Source organism: Syngnathus acus, chromosome 16, assembly GCF_901709675.1.
Source record: "Syngnathus acus chromosome 16, fSynAcu1.2, whole genome shotgun sequence".
Lineage (NCBI taxonomy): Eukaryota > Metazoa > Chordata > Actinopteri > Syngnathiformes > Syngnathidae > Syngnathus > Syngnathus acus.
In genome coordinates this window covers 9,751,156-9,768,139 of record NC_051101.1, presented here as the reverse complement: position 1 = coordinate 9,768,139, position 16,984 = coordinate 9,751,156, and the positions used below count along the sequence as shown (strand labels likewise).

Genomic DNA, 16,984 nt, shown 5'->3' with positions numbered 1-16,984 from the left:
AAAAATATGAATGTTATGATGACCGGAGAAAAATATTGTATTATTTGCCCAATATATGTTGGTAATTGTGTATTTGTGTGAATGGGGAAATCTGACCTGCTGTATTTTAGTGGACTTAGTAAAAAGGAACAGTGTGAATTCAGTCCGTCTACCTGACCTATTAGACGAATGCCACATCCAACATGGCACTTGGCTGACGTTTCAGAGCAAGCCGGAACACTAATTACGTCAGTGAGCGTCTGCAGGTATTTGTGGGCGTGGCGTGTGAAATAGGTGTGGAGGGAAGAGTTTTTTTTAAGCGTTTCCAACCTGTCGACACAGGAAGTTGTTGTCCGATTTCATTTAACTGGGACAAAACTTAATTCGTTCACCGCTTTTTTGCTTTTTAACAGCACAAACGTTGATCTTTTACTTATAAACCAAAGGGGGTTGCAGAGGATCTCGGGGGTTCGTATCTTGTTGGTTTGGAGCGTCGTTGAGGATGTATGCTGCGAGATACGACGTGAGTGAACGCACCGAAACTGATTATTTATTTATTTATTTACTTATTTTCTTACTTACTTGTTTACTTTGTACTTACGTTTTTGAAGTAATTTATGTGCGCGCAATATTACAAAATTAATCCAGTCTCCCACCCAAAAATGGAAATGCCAACAGGTATAGGCTGCAACTCGAGTTATTGTTAATATGACTGTTGTGTTGTAGCCTACTTCTCATGTAAGCTTGGTCAAGGAGTGGTGTAACTCAAACGGTAATGATTATTGGATAACAATTGCCTAAATTAATGAATACAGATTTAAATCTGGTTAATATATTATCAGTAAAATTTGACTTGACTTGACTTGGACGTTCAGTGTTTCCCAATGAGCCGCACTTGTCATCCCGAAACTCTCCACTTTAAAAAAAATTTTTTTTTTAAATGATGATTATTATTTGACACTGTTCATCAACTTAGCCAGCTTATATTTATTATTGCTCTAAACACCGGCATTTGGACACCATTGCAAAGGCACCATATATGGCCCCCAGATTATTATTCTATTGTAGGTCGACGATTTGACCTTTTTATAACAATATTTCTCAGGATCATCGTCGTTAATTTAAATGCACATTTCATCCAAATTCATTTGTTTTTACCCTATGTCGCAAATTTGAGGACATCTTAATGATTCACCAGTCCACTACACAAGAAATCTGCACTCAACCAAGACATGCTCGGATTACTGTTTGCTTTTGTTTAGTACGGCCAGCAGAGTATGACATCACTCTTAACCAGCAGAAATGACAGCTGGACAAAGGTGAAGCTTTCCCTCCAAACGTTCATTAATGGTTACATAGTGCTGCTCACATTCACCACCTCTTCAGGGAAATAGACATAGTTTTGCATAACTGCTTTCCAAACATACACATTTTAGCATGTTTTTAAATGTATTCTTTTAGTCTCTGTTGTTACCTGGAAATCTCTCTCTAGTAACACAACCAGCTTTTGAGATAGAGTATATGACATAAGTAGACCACCAGGCGTGTTCTCACTTGACCTCACTCATGTCTTCTGTTGTGAACCAAGAACATAATAAAGTAGAAAACACAAGTAGGAGAGTTACCAAGTAAAATATTGAGCTGTTTACTAATGTGCTTGCAGGCCGCCTCATCAGGCTCACCTAATGAGATCCAAAACAGCAGCTTAATCAGTGTTACCATTGCAAGAGACAATAATGCTCACTTTCAAATGTTAATGTTCGAGTGATACTAATCTTTTACTTGATTCCAAGCCGACATTCATTTGCAGACATGTGTATACCAGAACTTTCCTATGTACCACCATCATCTTCAGCGCAAATTGCTCTGTGGCTGATCCTTTGCAGTGAAGCATTTCATATATCAATTATCATCATTATCATTTTTAAATTTTTATCATTATAGGCCTTCTCAAATATTAACCTACTGTAACTATTCCTACTTGCTTTTGTACTCTGAAAATAGAAAAAATAAATAAATAAATAAAATACCTCAAGTCATAAAATCCAGCTCTACGCTAATGAGGATGCAGTAAGCAGTACAGAAAATTCATAGGTGGATGGATGGGTGGGTGGATGAATGGATGAGTGGGTGGATGAATGAATGGATGGATGGATGGAACACTCGACTAGAGTGTTGCTGTGGGACATTTGGCTTACTCTGTCAAGAAAAGGGATGGATTCGGCCTTATTTGCAGGGTTCAGCAAAAGAAGAACGCTTCACATCATTAAAAAAGGGGATAATATCTCATTCCCAGAGTGAAGAATGGACCATGATAGAGATTGCTTAATGGTTTTATTAAGACGTGATTAATTGATGGAGGAGAGAACTGATAGGCGGGAGGCCCCCAGAGCACTCGCTGACCTCATCGCTAAAGATTTCTCTCATTCCGGCCCATGATTGCCGTTTGAGATTCCACTTAGCCGGCGTGTGTGGAAACCAGCGCTGAGTAAGAATAGGCCTTAATTGCAGTGAGTTATCATCGCGACTCATGTAATTGAGCCCCCATCGTAAGGGCCGGCCCGCCTGACAAATTGATTTAATACCGATGCGGTTTTCCATCCCTAATGGCACTCGGGCTTCTTCGCTCATCTCCTTCAGGCTCTGATAAGAATGTGGGATTTTTTTTTTTTTTTGCCACAACCCCAAACAGGTTTGACCAGTCTTGCAAATTTACTTACGTTACTGCTTGCTGTTCTTACAACCTCTTACAACCTTACGCACTTAAGCTTTTTTTTTTTTTAACCACACAGCGTTGCTCTGCACTAAACTGTCTGAGATTAATCCTCTTTTATAAATGATTTCACACAGACTGTTTTCAAGAGCAGTAGCCAGTAGTTAAGGCAGATGGTTCTAAAAAAAGAAAAAAAAAACGCTTTACAAAGTACAACTTGAACACAGTCCAGTGGCTGAGCCGCTGATTGATTGCTATTTTCCCCATAGGAAATAATGGATATACCCGGTAATTGGAATTTTGTTCTCTGGTCAAATTGTCACTATCATAAAATCTTTAACTGTGCAGCCATTCTTTAATAACATTTTAACTGTCTTGACAGGCATACAAGTTTTGTCAACGATAAAATAAAATAAAAAACTGAATGAAATAGGCACAAGTTAACACATTTTAGATTTTAAAACCTTTTTATTGCGGCGCATAAAAAGTAAGCACAGCTGATCATAAAACATACAAATAATGAAACAATCTATCTTAACTTTAATAACAAATGTAAATGGGAAATGCCGGACTCGTTGCACAATAAAGTCGGCTAATTTCCATACATGCATCAATTTTCTACCACTTAGTTTCTTCTTCAAGCTTGCAAGAGATTGTTTTTTTCGGGAGAACATTCTGTTGAGCACGAATCCTTCATATATGCTTCGCTCAATGTCTACACTCAAACCACTAAACTCTTTCTAATATTTCTTTGCATGGGAAAATTGTTCCAATAAAAAATGAGTGTGATTAGTAAAAACTAAAAATGATTATTCTTTTCCCTGTGGCAACCAAACTCTAGACAAACAACTTACCTGCAGGAACTTATTTTCAACAGTTCAAATAAAGTCCAATTTGTTTTATGCTCATCTATGATTTCCTTCCTTCAGGGCCATAGTGACCGCAACGAGCGGATCGACTTCTTAACCAGCAAAGAGAAAACCTCATCCAAGCGGAAGCTCGGCGCTGTGATCGGGATTCTGGTGGCAGTCCTCGTCCTTGCTGCTGTGGCTGCTTTCCTAATTTGGTTTTTTGTCTGTGAGTGATGTTTGAAAGCTTCCGTCATTATCTTCCATTTTATAAAGACTTGAAGTATGCTTTTATGTTGAGGATGATACTTTTATGTTATTTTTTGTAAGATTTGATAAGATGTTTTGAAGTGTTTACCCCCGGCCGATGTCAGCTCAAAATCAGTGTTTATACTTATCGTGAAAGCTCCTTGACAGGAGATTGCTACAATGGCTTGTTTGGATGTTTTTGATTTCCCTTTAGCTCATGTGACAGCGCTGACTTTCTCCTTTTAAATAATGTGAGGCAAAAAAAAAAAAAGTTTGCCTGTCATTTCCACATGCTGGGTCCTGACAAAAAGCTCTGTGAAGTTTTGATTAGCGGCCCCTTGACATAGCAGGCAGTTTATCTGTCCTCTCAACTCCGACTGCACGTCTTTGAAAATAGCGTTTCAGTTTCATCTGAGGAAAAAAAAAATATGATGTGCAGTTGAAAAACTCTATTTCGCCTTCTCAGTTAAGGATGCTGAAGAAGCCACCATCAGTCGGCAGCTAAAACCTAAGACGCTGATGTTCAGCGGCCACATGACGATACCCAATGCCGAATACAAACAGGAGCTGGAGGACACCAGCAGCCCTGAATTTGAAGAACTGGCAGTCAAACTGGAAACAATTGTGAGTTTGATGCTGAAAGGTCATGCATATTTTTTTATCACCCTTGCAAATACTATTTGGTCCATCAAAATAATCAAATTATTATTATTTTATAATTTGGGGGTTTATATTCATGTCTACTGTAGATTGTTTTGCACAGTGGTTCACAACATTGTTAATGCCTGACCTGTAAAATATTTATGGAGAGAGAAGGCGCAGAATTAAGGCCCAAAAATCAACGATGTGGTACTTTATTCTCTACTGTGTGTACATTAGTTGTAAACTAGTTGATCCACATCTATAAAGCAACACACATAAATCTATTTATACATACTTTATTTATTATTTGGCCGTCCTCAGTTTGATTACCTTAGCTAACAGTTGTGTTTACATTCGCTTCATATCCTAGAGACTGAACAAGACGCTTTATTTGAATATTGTGTTTTTATTAAAATCCTTTTAATATACTTGTCTATTCAAATGGATTGGTGTCTTTAGGGAAGAGCAAGCAAAGGTACATTATCTGTTCCTAAAATGTACATTTCGTCTACACAGCTTGAGGAAAACCTGAAGAAGGATCCGTTGCTTGCTGAATACTACACAAAGTCTGTTGTCACGGCATTCAGGTACGTTTAGTGTTTGGGGTAATGATGATGGTAGTTATTATTGCGTAAATGTTAAGCAATCAAGAATTCACACTGAAGCCATTTTTTTAACCCATTTTAATCATGCTTACAGGAACTGAATCAAAAAAACAAAATGGAGGCCTGACGGGTTCAGAATAATCAATTTAATAACATGTTTTTGAAGTTTCACAAAAGGCAATTTTTCAAACCAAAACTACAGTTATTCTTTTTTTTATTTACTCAAGTCGGGCGGCAAAGGAGATGATTTCATGCTTGCTTTATTCAGATGTGGTGGATCACAAAGGTGATTCATGTGTTTGTCATTTCATGATTCACGCAAAGTTGCATATTTTGGATGTGCACCTCGCTTCCACTCATGTCATTCCAAGTTCATGACAGCCTCTAGAATACTATTGTACTTTGTTAATTATTATTTTTTTCTTTGAAAGATGATTTTGATTGTTAACCTTACTGGATTATGAAGCCTCACCAAAAAAAACAACAACAAACAAACTAAAGTGAAAATCTTTGTATTGTCTGCACACCAGCTCGTACTCAAACAGTAAATTTAATTCTTTTTTTTTTCTTGAACCTTTTTGGTGAGTGTTCACAGTACATAGTCGCTGCTAGATGGCAGTATCAGCATGAGATCACACCCGCTTAATTTATCAATTTTGTCTCTATGGGCAATTTTTTTTTCTGCTTGTTGCAGTGAGGGTGTGATCGCTTACTATTGGTCCCAATTTGATGTCCCAAAAGAGGACCTCGAGGTTGTGCCAGAGATTTCTGAAGAGCTGGTGTCAGAGACCTTGGAGAAGGGAATAAAGGAGCAGCAAAGCACGAGGAGCTCTGGTCCTCTCAAGATCAGTGAAATCACAGCCACACGTAAGCATGACTTGCTTTTTGATTGACATGTGGCTTTGAAATTTGACAGACACTTTGATTGCATTGATTTGCTACGCCATGGGTGGGCAGATGAAATGATGAGACGGCACCACTATATTTTTTATCAGTTCTTCTCGGGGGAGCTGTATAGGACTTTTTTTGAACTTCTTAACCAGATGAATAACAAAATTGTCATTTTAATATTTCATGCTCAATACATGTATAAAAGATCCACCCTTCAACACAATTATCTTTGAAGAGTCAAAAAAATCCCATACTGTGATGTTTGAGTTTATTTTTGCATGAAAAAAATAATGTTTAAGGACGGCACACAAGTGCTGAACAGCAAACCACATTAAGTCCAAGAACTAATTTTGTTTCTTTTTTTTACCCCTCAAAACATTATTATTGTTATTTTTATAGATAGTTCAGATAAAAAAGAAATTCCTGCATGTTATTCAAAATCCTCAAATGATTGTTATGATAAACAATGACTTCCCATCCGTGTTGCACCTAAGAATACTGCACCCATGTGAAAATGACAAAAAAATTTGATATTATTTCCCCCTCGGGGTAGGTGTGGCCAGAGAGTGTCACGGGGTGGCCATGGCCACCCTTGGTCACCCCGTAGCTCCACCCCTGCTTTTCTTACTACATTAATATGAACCTTTTCAAACACATAGCATTTCTTCCACCAGCATCTAATACGCCTTATGTATTGGCTTACAAAAAGCTATACTCATTGCATCCGTTTAAACATGGCACTAATTATCCAATGATCTTGCTTGTTTGCCATGGTGACTTTATTTGGCCTTGCGCTATTTATTTAGGTTCTGTGTAATGAAACAAAAAAGTAGACCAGTCACACAAAAATGAAAAATTGCTCCTTTGGTCAGTGTAGCTGCTTACACTAGTTCAACAAGACGTTTTTTGACAATGGCGTCCGCCTGCGTACATCCCCGCCGTATTTGAGCCCAACAGTCAGCAGCTTGCTGTCATCTTATATCAACTTTGCTATTCTGTGCAGTATGCATTACATTAGAAGAGCTCACTTAGAGTTCTACTGATAAGATAATAAGGCATCTCGCAGACGGCTGCTTGTACGCCACCAGCCATTGTGCATTCATACATTTTGGTTCCTCGTATGGTCCGTTTGGAGAGGCCCATTATTCTTCATTCTGTCTTGCCGGTATTCCCCATTGCATTTATCCACAAGCTGGCCACTAGCCAATAGCTGACCTTGCGACTCTTGAGACGTTTGGCTCTCTTGAAAATGATTTCTGTGGGTGTGATTTGATGTCCTTGCCGTCGATCCTTAAGCAGAGATGTATGGCTTGCTGCTTTAAGGCAAGGTGAGATGGATGAGAAAAAGCCATACACAGCATGGCCCCCTAAAGGCGGGGAAATGGAAGAGAAAATGTGCAAAGCTAAATATTTTAGGCCTCTACATCAAAGTCTAGTTGCCTCTGAGCATCAGTGACATATTTCGACCTTTCTTCATCGTTCTAACGCTCTCTCTCCTTTTTCGTCTGCCTCTAGTCACTGACGCCCGCATGGCCAGGAACCCCCGAGCTCGTGAGTACAATCTGTCCAATTTCAGTCACTCAAGGCTGTAATTTCTATATCTCACCCACACTGGGCATGTCATTTTTTTTTTTTTCAGTTATCATGAAGCGTGTTTTGATTTCTAATTTATTTCTCACTCCCTCAGTTTAAACACAACTATACAGAGAATCTTCGTTCTTTGAGTTCTTTGTCAGTCTCCTTCCATAGAAAGTTGCATGTCAGCCGCTTTGAACTACGAAAGCCGCAAATTGTTTTTAAAAATAAATCAATAAATGAAAAAAATCAGTCTGCCTTAAAAAAATAAAATTAATTAATTATGATGCTTGTGCTTGATCATACATATTACCCTCACATTAAAATTATCTTTAAAGTAGCTGTCAAAATGGAACGTTTCCTCCGCCAAGATTTAAATAGTCTTTTTCGCCATCCTTTTTTTATCATACTATTTTTGCTTGTATTGGCTCCCTTTAGATTGCTCAGTTGTAACGGAGCTCAAGTTAGCAATGTAAACTAATCCATGTGTGCCTAGCAGAAGAATGTTTCTTCCGCCTGGAGGCCGAAGAAATGGCGTCCGAGTTTTCCTCTCCGGGGTACCCCAGCAACTACCCTCCGCAATCCCGCTGCCAGTGGCAAATCCGAGCCTCGGCCACCAACGTCATCTCCGTGGCCTTTCCATTCTTCCACGTGGAGGACGACTGCTCCGATGACTTTGTCTCCATTTATGATTCCTTGAGTCCTGATGATTCTCAAGCTATCACAGAGTAAGTTCCAAATAAAATAAACCGAAATGTTTTGTCATTCTGTGCGTCGCTGCCTCCCAGCGGAGGCATAACGTTAAAGAGACTCATTTTACTCTCCCAACAGCATCAGGACGTCACTCGGACATAAATCGCATTCTCGTTTGGACTTAAAACCTCTCCTGGATTTGTTTAATAGGGCTCAACCGATGTTAGGCTAATTTATTTATCCTTGAAGATCAGACAGCAAGGAGATGTAGTCCTACAGTATTCCCAAAGGGACACCCTACGAGGAATCACTGTTACACAGGGATGAAAGTTGTTTTGATGTGGCTGAAAAATACGTTCCACTTCAGTCCTTTCACTGGATTTGTGAGTACAACCAACCCAGCCTCTATTTGGCCCTGAAGCCTTTAGTGCTGCATTTATGGTTAACTTTCTCGACCTCAGTGAGATTGAGTTGGCCTAAAAAGACCTTCAAATCCATGAAAGGTGCCAACCTTAATCCCACCCACAGTGTTGTGTGTAATTGCACTTTGTCTGTAGGGGGGGAAGGATTACATTCTCAAAAGTATAAGCCCGTCAAGTGCAAATTCAGATTGCGGAACAAATACACCTAACGTGGTGCGTAACATACTATTGAGCGATCAAGGTGACAAGGTGTTTTATGAGCGCCGTAGCGTAACGGTTTTTTAAAAATATTATTTGACTTGGGTACGTGCGTGCGTTTGCGCTCATTTTCACACCCGCACACACATATGCGTGCACCTCTATCAAAAGTTTTGATAACACCGACCCCCCCCCCCCGTTGTTTGACTTTGAATCTCCTCCAAAGCAATCTCATCTCTCCTTATTTATCTTTCTCCATCTCGCCTTGCTTATTTATTGATTTATTTTCAAATTAAATCATTTCAATCTTGTTTGTGACATTGATGTTTAGAGTGAAATGACTCAAAGCTTAATGCAAGACGCTCGATTTCTCCCGGCACACCTTTTAGCGTATATAGAAAAAGTAAAAAAAGCTTTGTAAAGAAAGTTTGGTGCAAAAATAAATTGCTAAATGCTTCTCTTAACACGACGTGATTTTTTTTTTTATCTCGCTGGGAAAAAAAAAATCTTCCAACCTTTTAAATGCTATTTTTTTTGTAAAGACCAAGATAATTCAAAACATTTATTATGAACATTATTTATTATGAAGAATATTGTTTATTGCGTCCCCTAGGAAATGTGGTCACAGACCCCCGTCCAACCCTCTGGAGGTGGTCTCATCCGGTAACATCATGCTCATCAACCTAATAACCGATAGTGAGGTCCAGCGGCCGGGCTTTAAGGCATTGTACAAAGCCATCCCTAAATCTGAAGGTAAATAAGCACACAAATTGTGCCACCTCCAGCACTTTTATGGTCCCTGCTGATGCAAGATTAAACGTGTGATGCATTGTTCCCAGTCAAGACCTGTGGCAGCGTCCTGACTGCAAGCTCAGGAGTCTTCACCTCCCCTCTCTACCCGAGTTTCTATCCTCCTGCTGTGGATTGCAAGTGGACCATTAAGGTTTGCAACGATGAGTCCCCCCCCCCCCACACACATACGCCCCCTACCGTTTCCTTCCTCCCCCTCCATCAGCCTGCCATAAGAGGAACGCTGAGGCAGCATTACAGCAGCCAAGCTGTTCAGTATCTCCTCCATCTTCATCTGTCAGGCCACTGCAGATGGAGCTGAGCTCTGCAGCTCATATGCATCCAACTTACAAGTGTTACGGCTACATGTCCTTACGTGCATGCCTGTATGAGTAAATAAGCTTGTAATGACAAACGCTTTTGTGATTTAGGTCGCTCCCGGGAAAAAAGTGCGTGTGAAATTCACCCTGTTCCGAATGAAAGAGCCTGGAGTGGATGTTCGTTCATGTCACAAAGATTATGTGCAAGTTATGGGCAAAAGGTAAGGTCTTACTGTATATGGTTGTGATTAATCACTCACCGGACACTACATTAGGTACACTGCACAATCGTATAACGCAGTCGAGTTGTCTCCAAAAAAAAAAAAAAAATGCGGCATTGCCAAATGCAAGATGTCGTCACCGCAAATCCTGAAATCTTTTGTGACGTTTCCTCTGAGTATCCAAATTTGTCCTCATCAAGTTATCTTCCACCAGGTATTGTGGCGAGCTGACCTCGTTGGCTCTAACCAGCAATACTAACACCTTAGAAGTGAGGTTCCACTCGGACGAGTCGTACACCGACAAAGGCTTCAGCGCTGAATACATAGCCTACGATCCAGGAAACCGTGAGTTAAAACTGGCTTGAGAGTGAGAAGATCCTTCCATTATATGGTGGTTGGCTAACTGTCAAACTGAGCTGTGATTTGTGTCAGAGAAACTCCCGCAGTACTAATAGTCAGAGCAGTTGTTTATTGGGGCCATTTTTTTTTTTTTTTTGCTAGTGTCACTCAGGATCACTCCTCCGTCTGAAAGCCCTGGGCTTCACAAATGGATATATAATTGCACTGATCAAAGGGGATGAGAAATGGCAACGTGACAATTGTAAAGATATCGTGGTATTCTTTTCAGTTTTCCATTTCTTCTGCTCCAGCTTGCCCCAACATGTTTGCCTGCGCTTCCGGTATTTGCATCGCCAGAGAACTCAACTGTGACGGCTGGAACGACTGCGGTGATATGAGCGACGAGATGAAATGCCGTACGTTTCTTATCCAAATCATATTTTCTCTGGAATTTTCTCAGTTAGTTTGAATTAAATTAATTAAATCCTCTCCACTTTTGCTAAATAAGACTGTAGGGTGGAAGCGAGGTAACATTTTTACCTTATTTGTTTTGATTATGGCTGACAAATATATTATTTTCTTTTGTAAACAACGAGGCAGCTTTACTCTGGCATTTTTAGTATTCGAACATTTAAACCTCCAATTTTTTTTGGGGTCATCTAGCTCTGATATGATAGGATAGGAAAGCATAAACCAAAATCCCAGGAGGCCCACAAAATTGTCCAACATGTCTTTTAAAAAAAGTACAAACTGAAGCCTGTCCCAATAAATTGCTCCATACAGTGTAGGAGATAATAAAAAGGATAGAGTGATGTTACAAATACTAGCAGACTTTAAAGAGCATTTTGTTTTTGGACACTTTCCTCAAAGCTTGCTCACAGCTTTTTCCCCCGCCTTTCCAAATGTCTGCCAGTACTTTACTCCATGTAAACCACAGCAATAGTCGCTTTAAAGTACGCTATAAATAAAGTTTTGCATCGAAGCTAACTTTCTACTAATTGTTGATGTTACAAGCGTCAATGTATATTTGAAGTCATTTCTGCCTGAAGCGTTTACTTTTGTTTTCCTTCCTCATTTGCTTCAAACGCGACGCTGTTTTCCCTCAGAATGTGGCGAGGGCCAATTTAACTGCTTCAACGGTTTGTGCAAACCTAAACTGTGGGTTTGCGATCGCGTTAATGACTGCGGGGACAACAGCGACGAGGAAGGCTGCAGTAAGTCAACTCAACCTGTGTTTTTTTTTTTTTTTTAATCTTTTGCCTATTCCAAAGTAATGTTTCTGCCATTTAAATACAGGCTGCGAGCCAAACGAGTGGCGCTGCGGGGATGGAACGTGTTTGCCTCAGGACGTCGTATGCGATACCAGGACGGACTGCGAGGACGGCAGTGACGAGGCCTCGTGTGAAACCTGTAAGTGGCGCCGCTTATTCTTTCGCAGCTCGGTCATGCATTCGGAGTGATTTATAAGCATGTTACACGAGCCGTTAAGTGCTTCATGCAGGCTTTAGCCAGCAGCAGACGTAAAGTCTTCCTCGAATGTATTTTTCCTCACTCTGCACTTCTTGCTTTTTGTGTTTTACACAAAAGCCACTCTTGAGTTTCCTCTTATTTGCCACTTCTGTGAATAAAGCAGGATATTAGACCTGGAGAGCAATCAATACACCTAATCAATGATATCTGCTCAATCACATTGCATTTCCCCCATTTAAGGCTGACTTTGAAGTCTGGCTGATTGCATGCTGTTGTTTTGGTTCGAGTTAGCGCTCGATTTGAATATTGAATGTGTTTTCATCTGGCTTGTCCTCACCCGACCGCCTGGCAGCCCCGGGCATCTGCTCCGACTTCAGCTTCAAGTGCAAGAGCGGCGACTGCGTTAATAAAGTCAACGCCGAATGTGACCGCGTCGACGATTGCGGCGATCACTCAGACGAGGCCGGCTGTAGTAAGTAGTCTTGATTTTTATTGTCCCTTGCTATGTTCAGTATTCAACTGAAAGCAGCTTTAATCTCCCCGTTGTCATTTCAAGCAGATTATGAAAAAAGCGGTGTTGAGCTCTCCGCATTTCGCTGTTTAAAAAAAAAAAAGCCGTAGGCATTTGCTGCATTATTTTTTTAATTCTTTGAATGCAGCTTTTATCTTATCATTTATTTATTCAAATTTAGCCTCAGGGTAGGGTTGGTGTACGTTTCTCATTTTTGATCACAATGTGACATTCTGCCTTTTATTAATGTTCCTAATAGAATTGCTTTAAGGCATCTATCTTATCTCATTTTCATCATCAGAATGCGGTACCAGGCCGTATAAACTGAATCGTATCGTGGGAGGCCAAAACGCCGAGCTCGGGGAATGGCCTTGGCAGGTCAGCCTGCACCTTCTGACCAACGGGCACGTTTGCGGGGCCTCCATCATCTCGGAAAAGTGGCTCCTTTCGGCTGCCCACTGTTTTGTTACCCACGACCCAGCGTGAGTCACAGCTGAGAGACACAATATATACACTTAATGTATAAACACAGAGGGGCTCTCTTGTGCATACTGTTATCGTGTTTTATTATTCATTGCGTATTTGACATTTTATCAGATCTCATTATGCACTCTTCTTGGGGGAAAGAAACTTGAACTATGCACAACAGAGGACAAATTATACAAATTTCAAAGTCTGAAAAAGAGCCCCTGATGATACAGTTAATTCAGAAAACCCCTGGGGGGGGGGGGCCTACATTTACATCTCATTTTGGGTAAGGACAGAGCTGCACTTCTCGTAGTGGCCTGTAGGTGGAGCACTATCCATGCTGATCCTCCATGAGGCACATAATTGAAGAGGAAGTTGATTGTTTCTGCAGATTTCCACTAAATATTGATATTTGCCAAATGGAACATTGTTTAATCAAAGTATTTACAAATGGGACTTTTCCTTTCCAATACATCATCATAAGGAGTGTAAACAGTGCAACTAAACAATGAATGTAAATTGCACCTTGCAAAAACTAATGATGCTGACTTGAATTTCTATATTCCACCAAGTATTCAATCTTTTCACAGTTCTTTTGCAATTACATAACCTCTGCGTCCTCCTCGCTGAAACAGAAATCACATTGCGGCCAACTGGCAAACGTACAGCGGTATGCAGGACCAGTACAGGCAAGATGACGTCCAGCGCCGTTCCGTGAAGAGGATCATCAGCCACCCGGATTATAACCAGATGACCTTTGACTATGACATTGCCCTGCTGGAGCTCAGCGAGCCTCTGCAATTGACGAATACTATCCAACCCATCTGCCTACCCGCTCCCTCCCACGTCTTCCCTGCAGGCATGTCCTGCTCGGTCACGGGTTGGGGCGCGAGCCGAGAAGGAGGTATTCAGCACACACATTTTGCTTCCATCTTCAATCCTGCTCTATTTTTAAAATGGCTGATTATTAAACCCATTCTGTACATTTCAGCTATTATTCCCCAATTTTGGGTGGACCCCCCCCCACCTCCGTTGTGTGCATGTGTGTGTGTGTGTGTGTTTCTCCACTTTGCATATCCAACACTCATCAAAGTTAAGACATTGCACTCCTCCCCCATTGCTCTCACAATGAGCTATTCAGCTCAGCTCTTCATCTTCCATCACTCTCTGCGTCCTCTTTTTATCTCTCCCATCCCCTTTCTTACCTTTAATGTCCTTCCTACTTGGTTCTCTCTCACATCATGGCGTGCTTCTCTCCCGCCTCTCTCGCCTCTCATCTTTTTCTAATCTGCTCTATTCCATTAAGCCTTTCCCCATATCCATACATCAAGACGGGCGCCGCTCCTCTGGGAAGCCTCTTAAACCTTCATTAGCTAACACTAATCCAGCCCATTAACACCTTTGATTTGAGGGGCGAACATTGTGGAGCGCTGACCCCTTTGTCCTGTTTTCCTCAGGTCAAAAGACGCAGCTTCTACAGAAGGCGTCGGTGAAAATCATCAACGACTCGGTGTGCAACGTCGTCACGGAGGGCCAGGTGACCTCGCGGATGCTCTGCAGTGGATTCTTAGCCGGAGGAGTCGATGCATGTCAGGTGAGAGGAAACTAATAGATGTTCTTCACACTTCTGTGAGTGCTCTCCGCGCCAAACTCGTAACCCTTCTTTTACGACCTAGGGAGACTCCGGAGGCCCCCTCGTGTGTTTTGAGGAGAGCGGGAAGTGGTTCCAGGCTGGGATAGTGAGCTGGGGTGAAGGCTGCGCTCGCCGCAACAAGCCCGGTGTCTACACTCGTGTCACCAAGCTGAGAAAATGGATCAAAAAGGAGACGGGGGTTTGATCATGTGACAAAGAGCGGGAGGGATGACGAGCTTGGAAGGTCGAGCTAAAAGACATGGAGCATTCCCATCTGTATTTTCTTGAGCGGCATCGACAGACTGAGGAGGCAATACATGGACTCAGATCCTCATTCCAATGAGTCCAAGCACTTTTTCTCTGGTATTATCCCTCCTCCCAAGCCAACACACACACACATTGGCCACATTTGCTATTGTAATCAACCACATCATTGTTTACAGATTAAAATCTCCTCACCAAAGATAAAAATCCAAATATGAACCATGAGTATTGTCTGCATTTTGCCAATATTTGGGCATTGGAGTGACTAAAATGTAACGTTTTTTAAGTGCTCTTGTTTTTTATTTCTTGTTTTTAGCTAACAAATAGGAACTCGTAATGCTTGTTTAATAGCCTTTATGTCACTGGAGATTTTTTCTTCAGGGGGTGGAAGGGCAATGTCCAAAGTTGGAAAACCTTGTCACCTTATTAACATGCCTTGATAATCAAAATTTGCCTGTGAGAGGTAAAATCTGTCAAGCGTTGGAAAATCACCAAACTTGATGTTCAGGGCCATTTCGGAAATACCTATTAGAAATTCTGTGGATCCGTTACATAGTTTGTGAGCTATATTTGTTGGTCCACAGTTATGGCTGAGCTTTCATCCTTTAGCCCCCACCCCCCCCCCCCCCCCCCCCCTCGTGTTTTCAAATATCTTTTCTTAATATGAAATTGGCAAAAAGTTTATTTTACAATCCACCTACATGATTTTAATTTGATGAAAATATTATGTATTAGTAACGTTTTATTAGTAACTTTAAACCTTTTAAAGTATTTAGGAGAATAAACAATCCCGGAATGAACATTGGTTTTCAAAGAATTTACTATAGACCAATATTTTTGTACACTATGTGGCAGCGATAGTACAGGCATAGTGTTACTTTTTTTTGTGTGCAAGTTCAACAATAAACAATTCTGATTGTGTTCCCCAATTCCTCTTTGAATTCATTCTTTGATTTGCGTTTGACTGGGCCATGTTGTACATAACAAATGCACATGTCTTGTGAGACATGATAGTGAGCTAATGAGTATGTTGTTCACGTCCCTCTGGCGAGGCCGCGCGCCTACCTGGGGAACCCAGGTGACAAGACAAACTCATATTGTCAATAATACCTGCTTTTGTCGCAGCTCTGTCCTATTAGCCCGCGAGACTGGCATGGCGTGTTCCAGGAGGAGCGTACACGTACGGCAAGGGTCGTATGACCGCTTCTGTCTTCATTAAAAACCGAGCACCACTGTAGTGATGTGCAATATGACTTCAACCAGTAGGTGTCGGTAATGCCCATTGAAGCTGGTGCCACCTCGCCGTAAATATACGCATATATACGCCTAAATATTGTTATCCAATATATCTACTGCAATTTCACATTGGATTGCTGGTTTGAGATTTACTTTGAATATTATTATTTTTAATAAACATTTATGTTAAAACTTGTCTGGTGTTTTATTCCTTGTTTTTATGTTCGCCAATTAAAACATAAAAATCTGACATTTGGTTAACTGCTTTATATGACAATATGTGTATGTATATCTACTGCAATTTCACATTAGATTGTTGGTTTGAAATTTACTTTTATTATTATTATCTTAATAAACATTAAAAACCTGTTAATACTTGTCTGGTGTTTTATTCCTTGGTTTTATTTGGGCAGGAAAACAAAAATTTGACATTTGGTTAACTGCTTTATATGACAATATGTATATGTGTTTTACGTTGTGTAATATGTGTTGGTGTCCCCCAAAATAAAGAGCAAGTAGTCAAATACACATTCTTGACACGTACAGAAAATGCATAAACTTATTAGGTACACCTGGAAATGGTGGTGTACCTAATGTAGCGTCTGTGTGACGTCACAGATCAAACAGCCAATCAGGAGGTGGGGGTGAGGGCGGGTGTGGCACTTTTCACTTTCAGTTCAGCTTTGGCCATGATTTTTCCCTAATGAACTGACCTGTTTTTAGGTACGCTTGAAAATGGCGGCGTACCTAAAGGTGTGTCCGTGTGACGTCACAGATCAAACAGCCAATCAGAAAGTGGGGGTGAGGGCGGGTGTGGCACTTTTCACTTTCAGTTAAGCTTTGGCCATGATTTTTCCCTAATGAACTGGCCTGTTATAAACATTAAAAACCTGTTAATACTTGTCTGGTGTTTTATTC

At 40.8% G+C, this 16,984-nt stretch overlaps 1 protein-coding gene across 2 annotated transcripts; it reads left to right on the top strand.

Moving 5' to 3' along the window:
• Positions 1-268: 268 nt before the first annotated feature.
• On the top strand, positions 269-15,759 carry zmp:0000001114 (suppressor of tumorigenicity 14 protein homolog). Of its 2 annotated transcripts, none has more exons than XM_037274265.1 (19): positions 269-502; positions 3,622-3,769; positions 4,256-4,413; positions 4,948-5,018; positions 5,731-5,903; positions 7,443-7,478; positions 8,002-8,230; positions 9,429-9,568; positions 9,655-9,758; positions 10,036-10,145; positions 10,360-10,490; positions 10,796-10,900; positions 11,591-11,698; positions 11,781-11,894; positions 12,307-12,426; positions 12,767-12,947; positions 13,569-13,837; positions 14,391-14,527; positions 14,610-15,759. In XM_037274265.1, the coding sequence occupies exons 1-19, from the start codon at positions 482-484 to the stop codon at positions 14,769-14,771; spliced, it is 2,517 nt and encodes an 838-aa protein (XP_037130160.1). In that variant the 5' UTR covers positions 269-481; the 3' UTR covers positions 14,772-15,759. The 2 variants fall into 2 exon arrangements, with proteins under 2 accessions (XP_037130160.1, XP_037130159.1); XM_037274264.1 differs by having other exon boundaries at positions 7,999-8,230.
• The last annotated feature ends 1,225 nt before the right edge of the window (positions 15,760-16,984 follow it).

Excerpts from the sequence above, each read along its gene's own strand:
- zmp:0000001114 (XM_037274264.1), top strand. The coding sequence starts at position 482 with ATGTATGCTGCGAGATACGAC. Across the intron at positions 3,770-4,255 it reads CCTAATTTGGTTTTTTGTCT|TTAAGGATGCTGAAGAAGCC; the intron begins GTGAGTGATGTT and ends TCGCCTTCTCAG. Across the intron at positions 13,838-14,390 it reads GGGCGCGAGCCGAGAAGGAG|GTCAAAAGACGCAGCTTCTA; the intron begins GTATTCAGCACA and ends TGTTTTCCTCAG.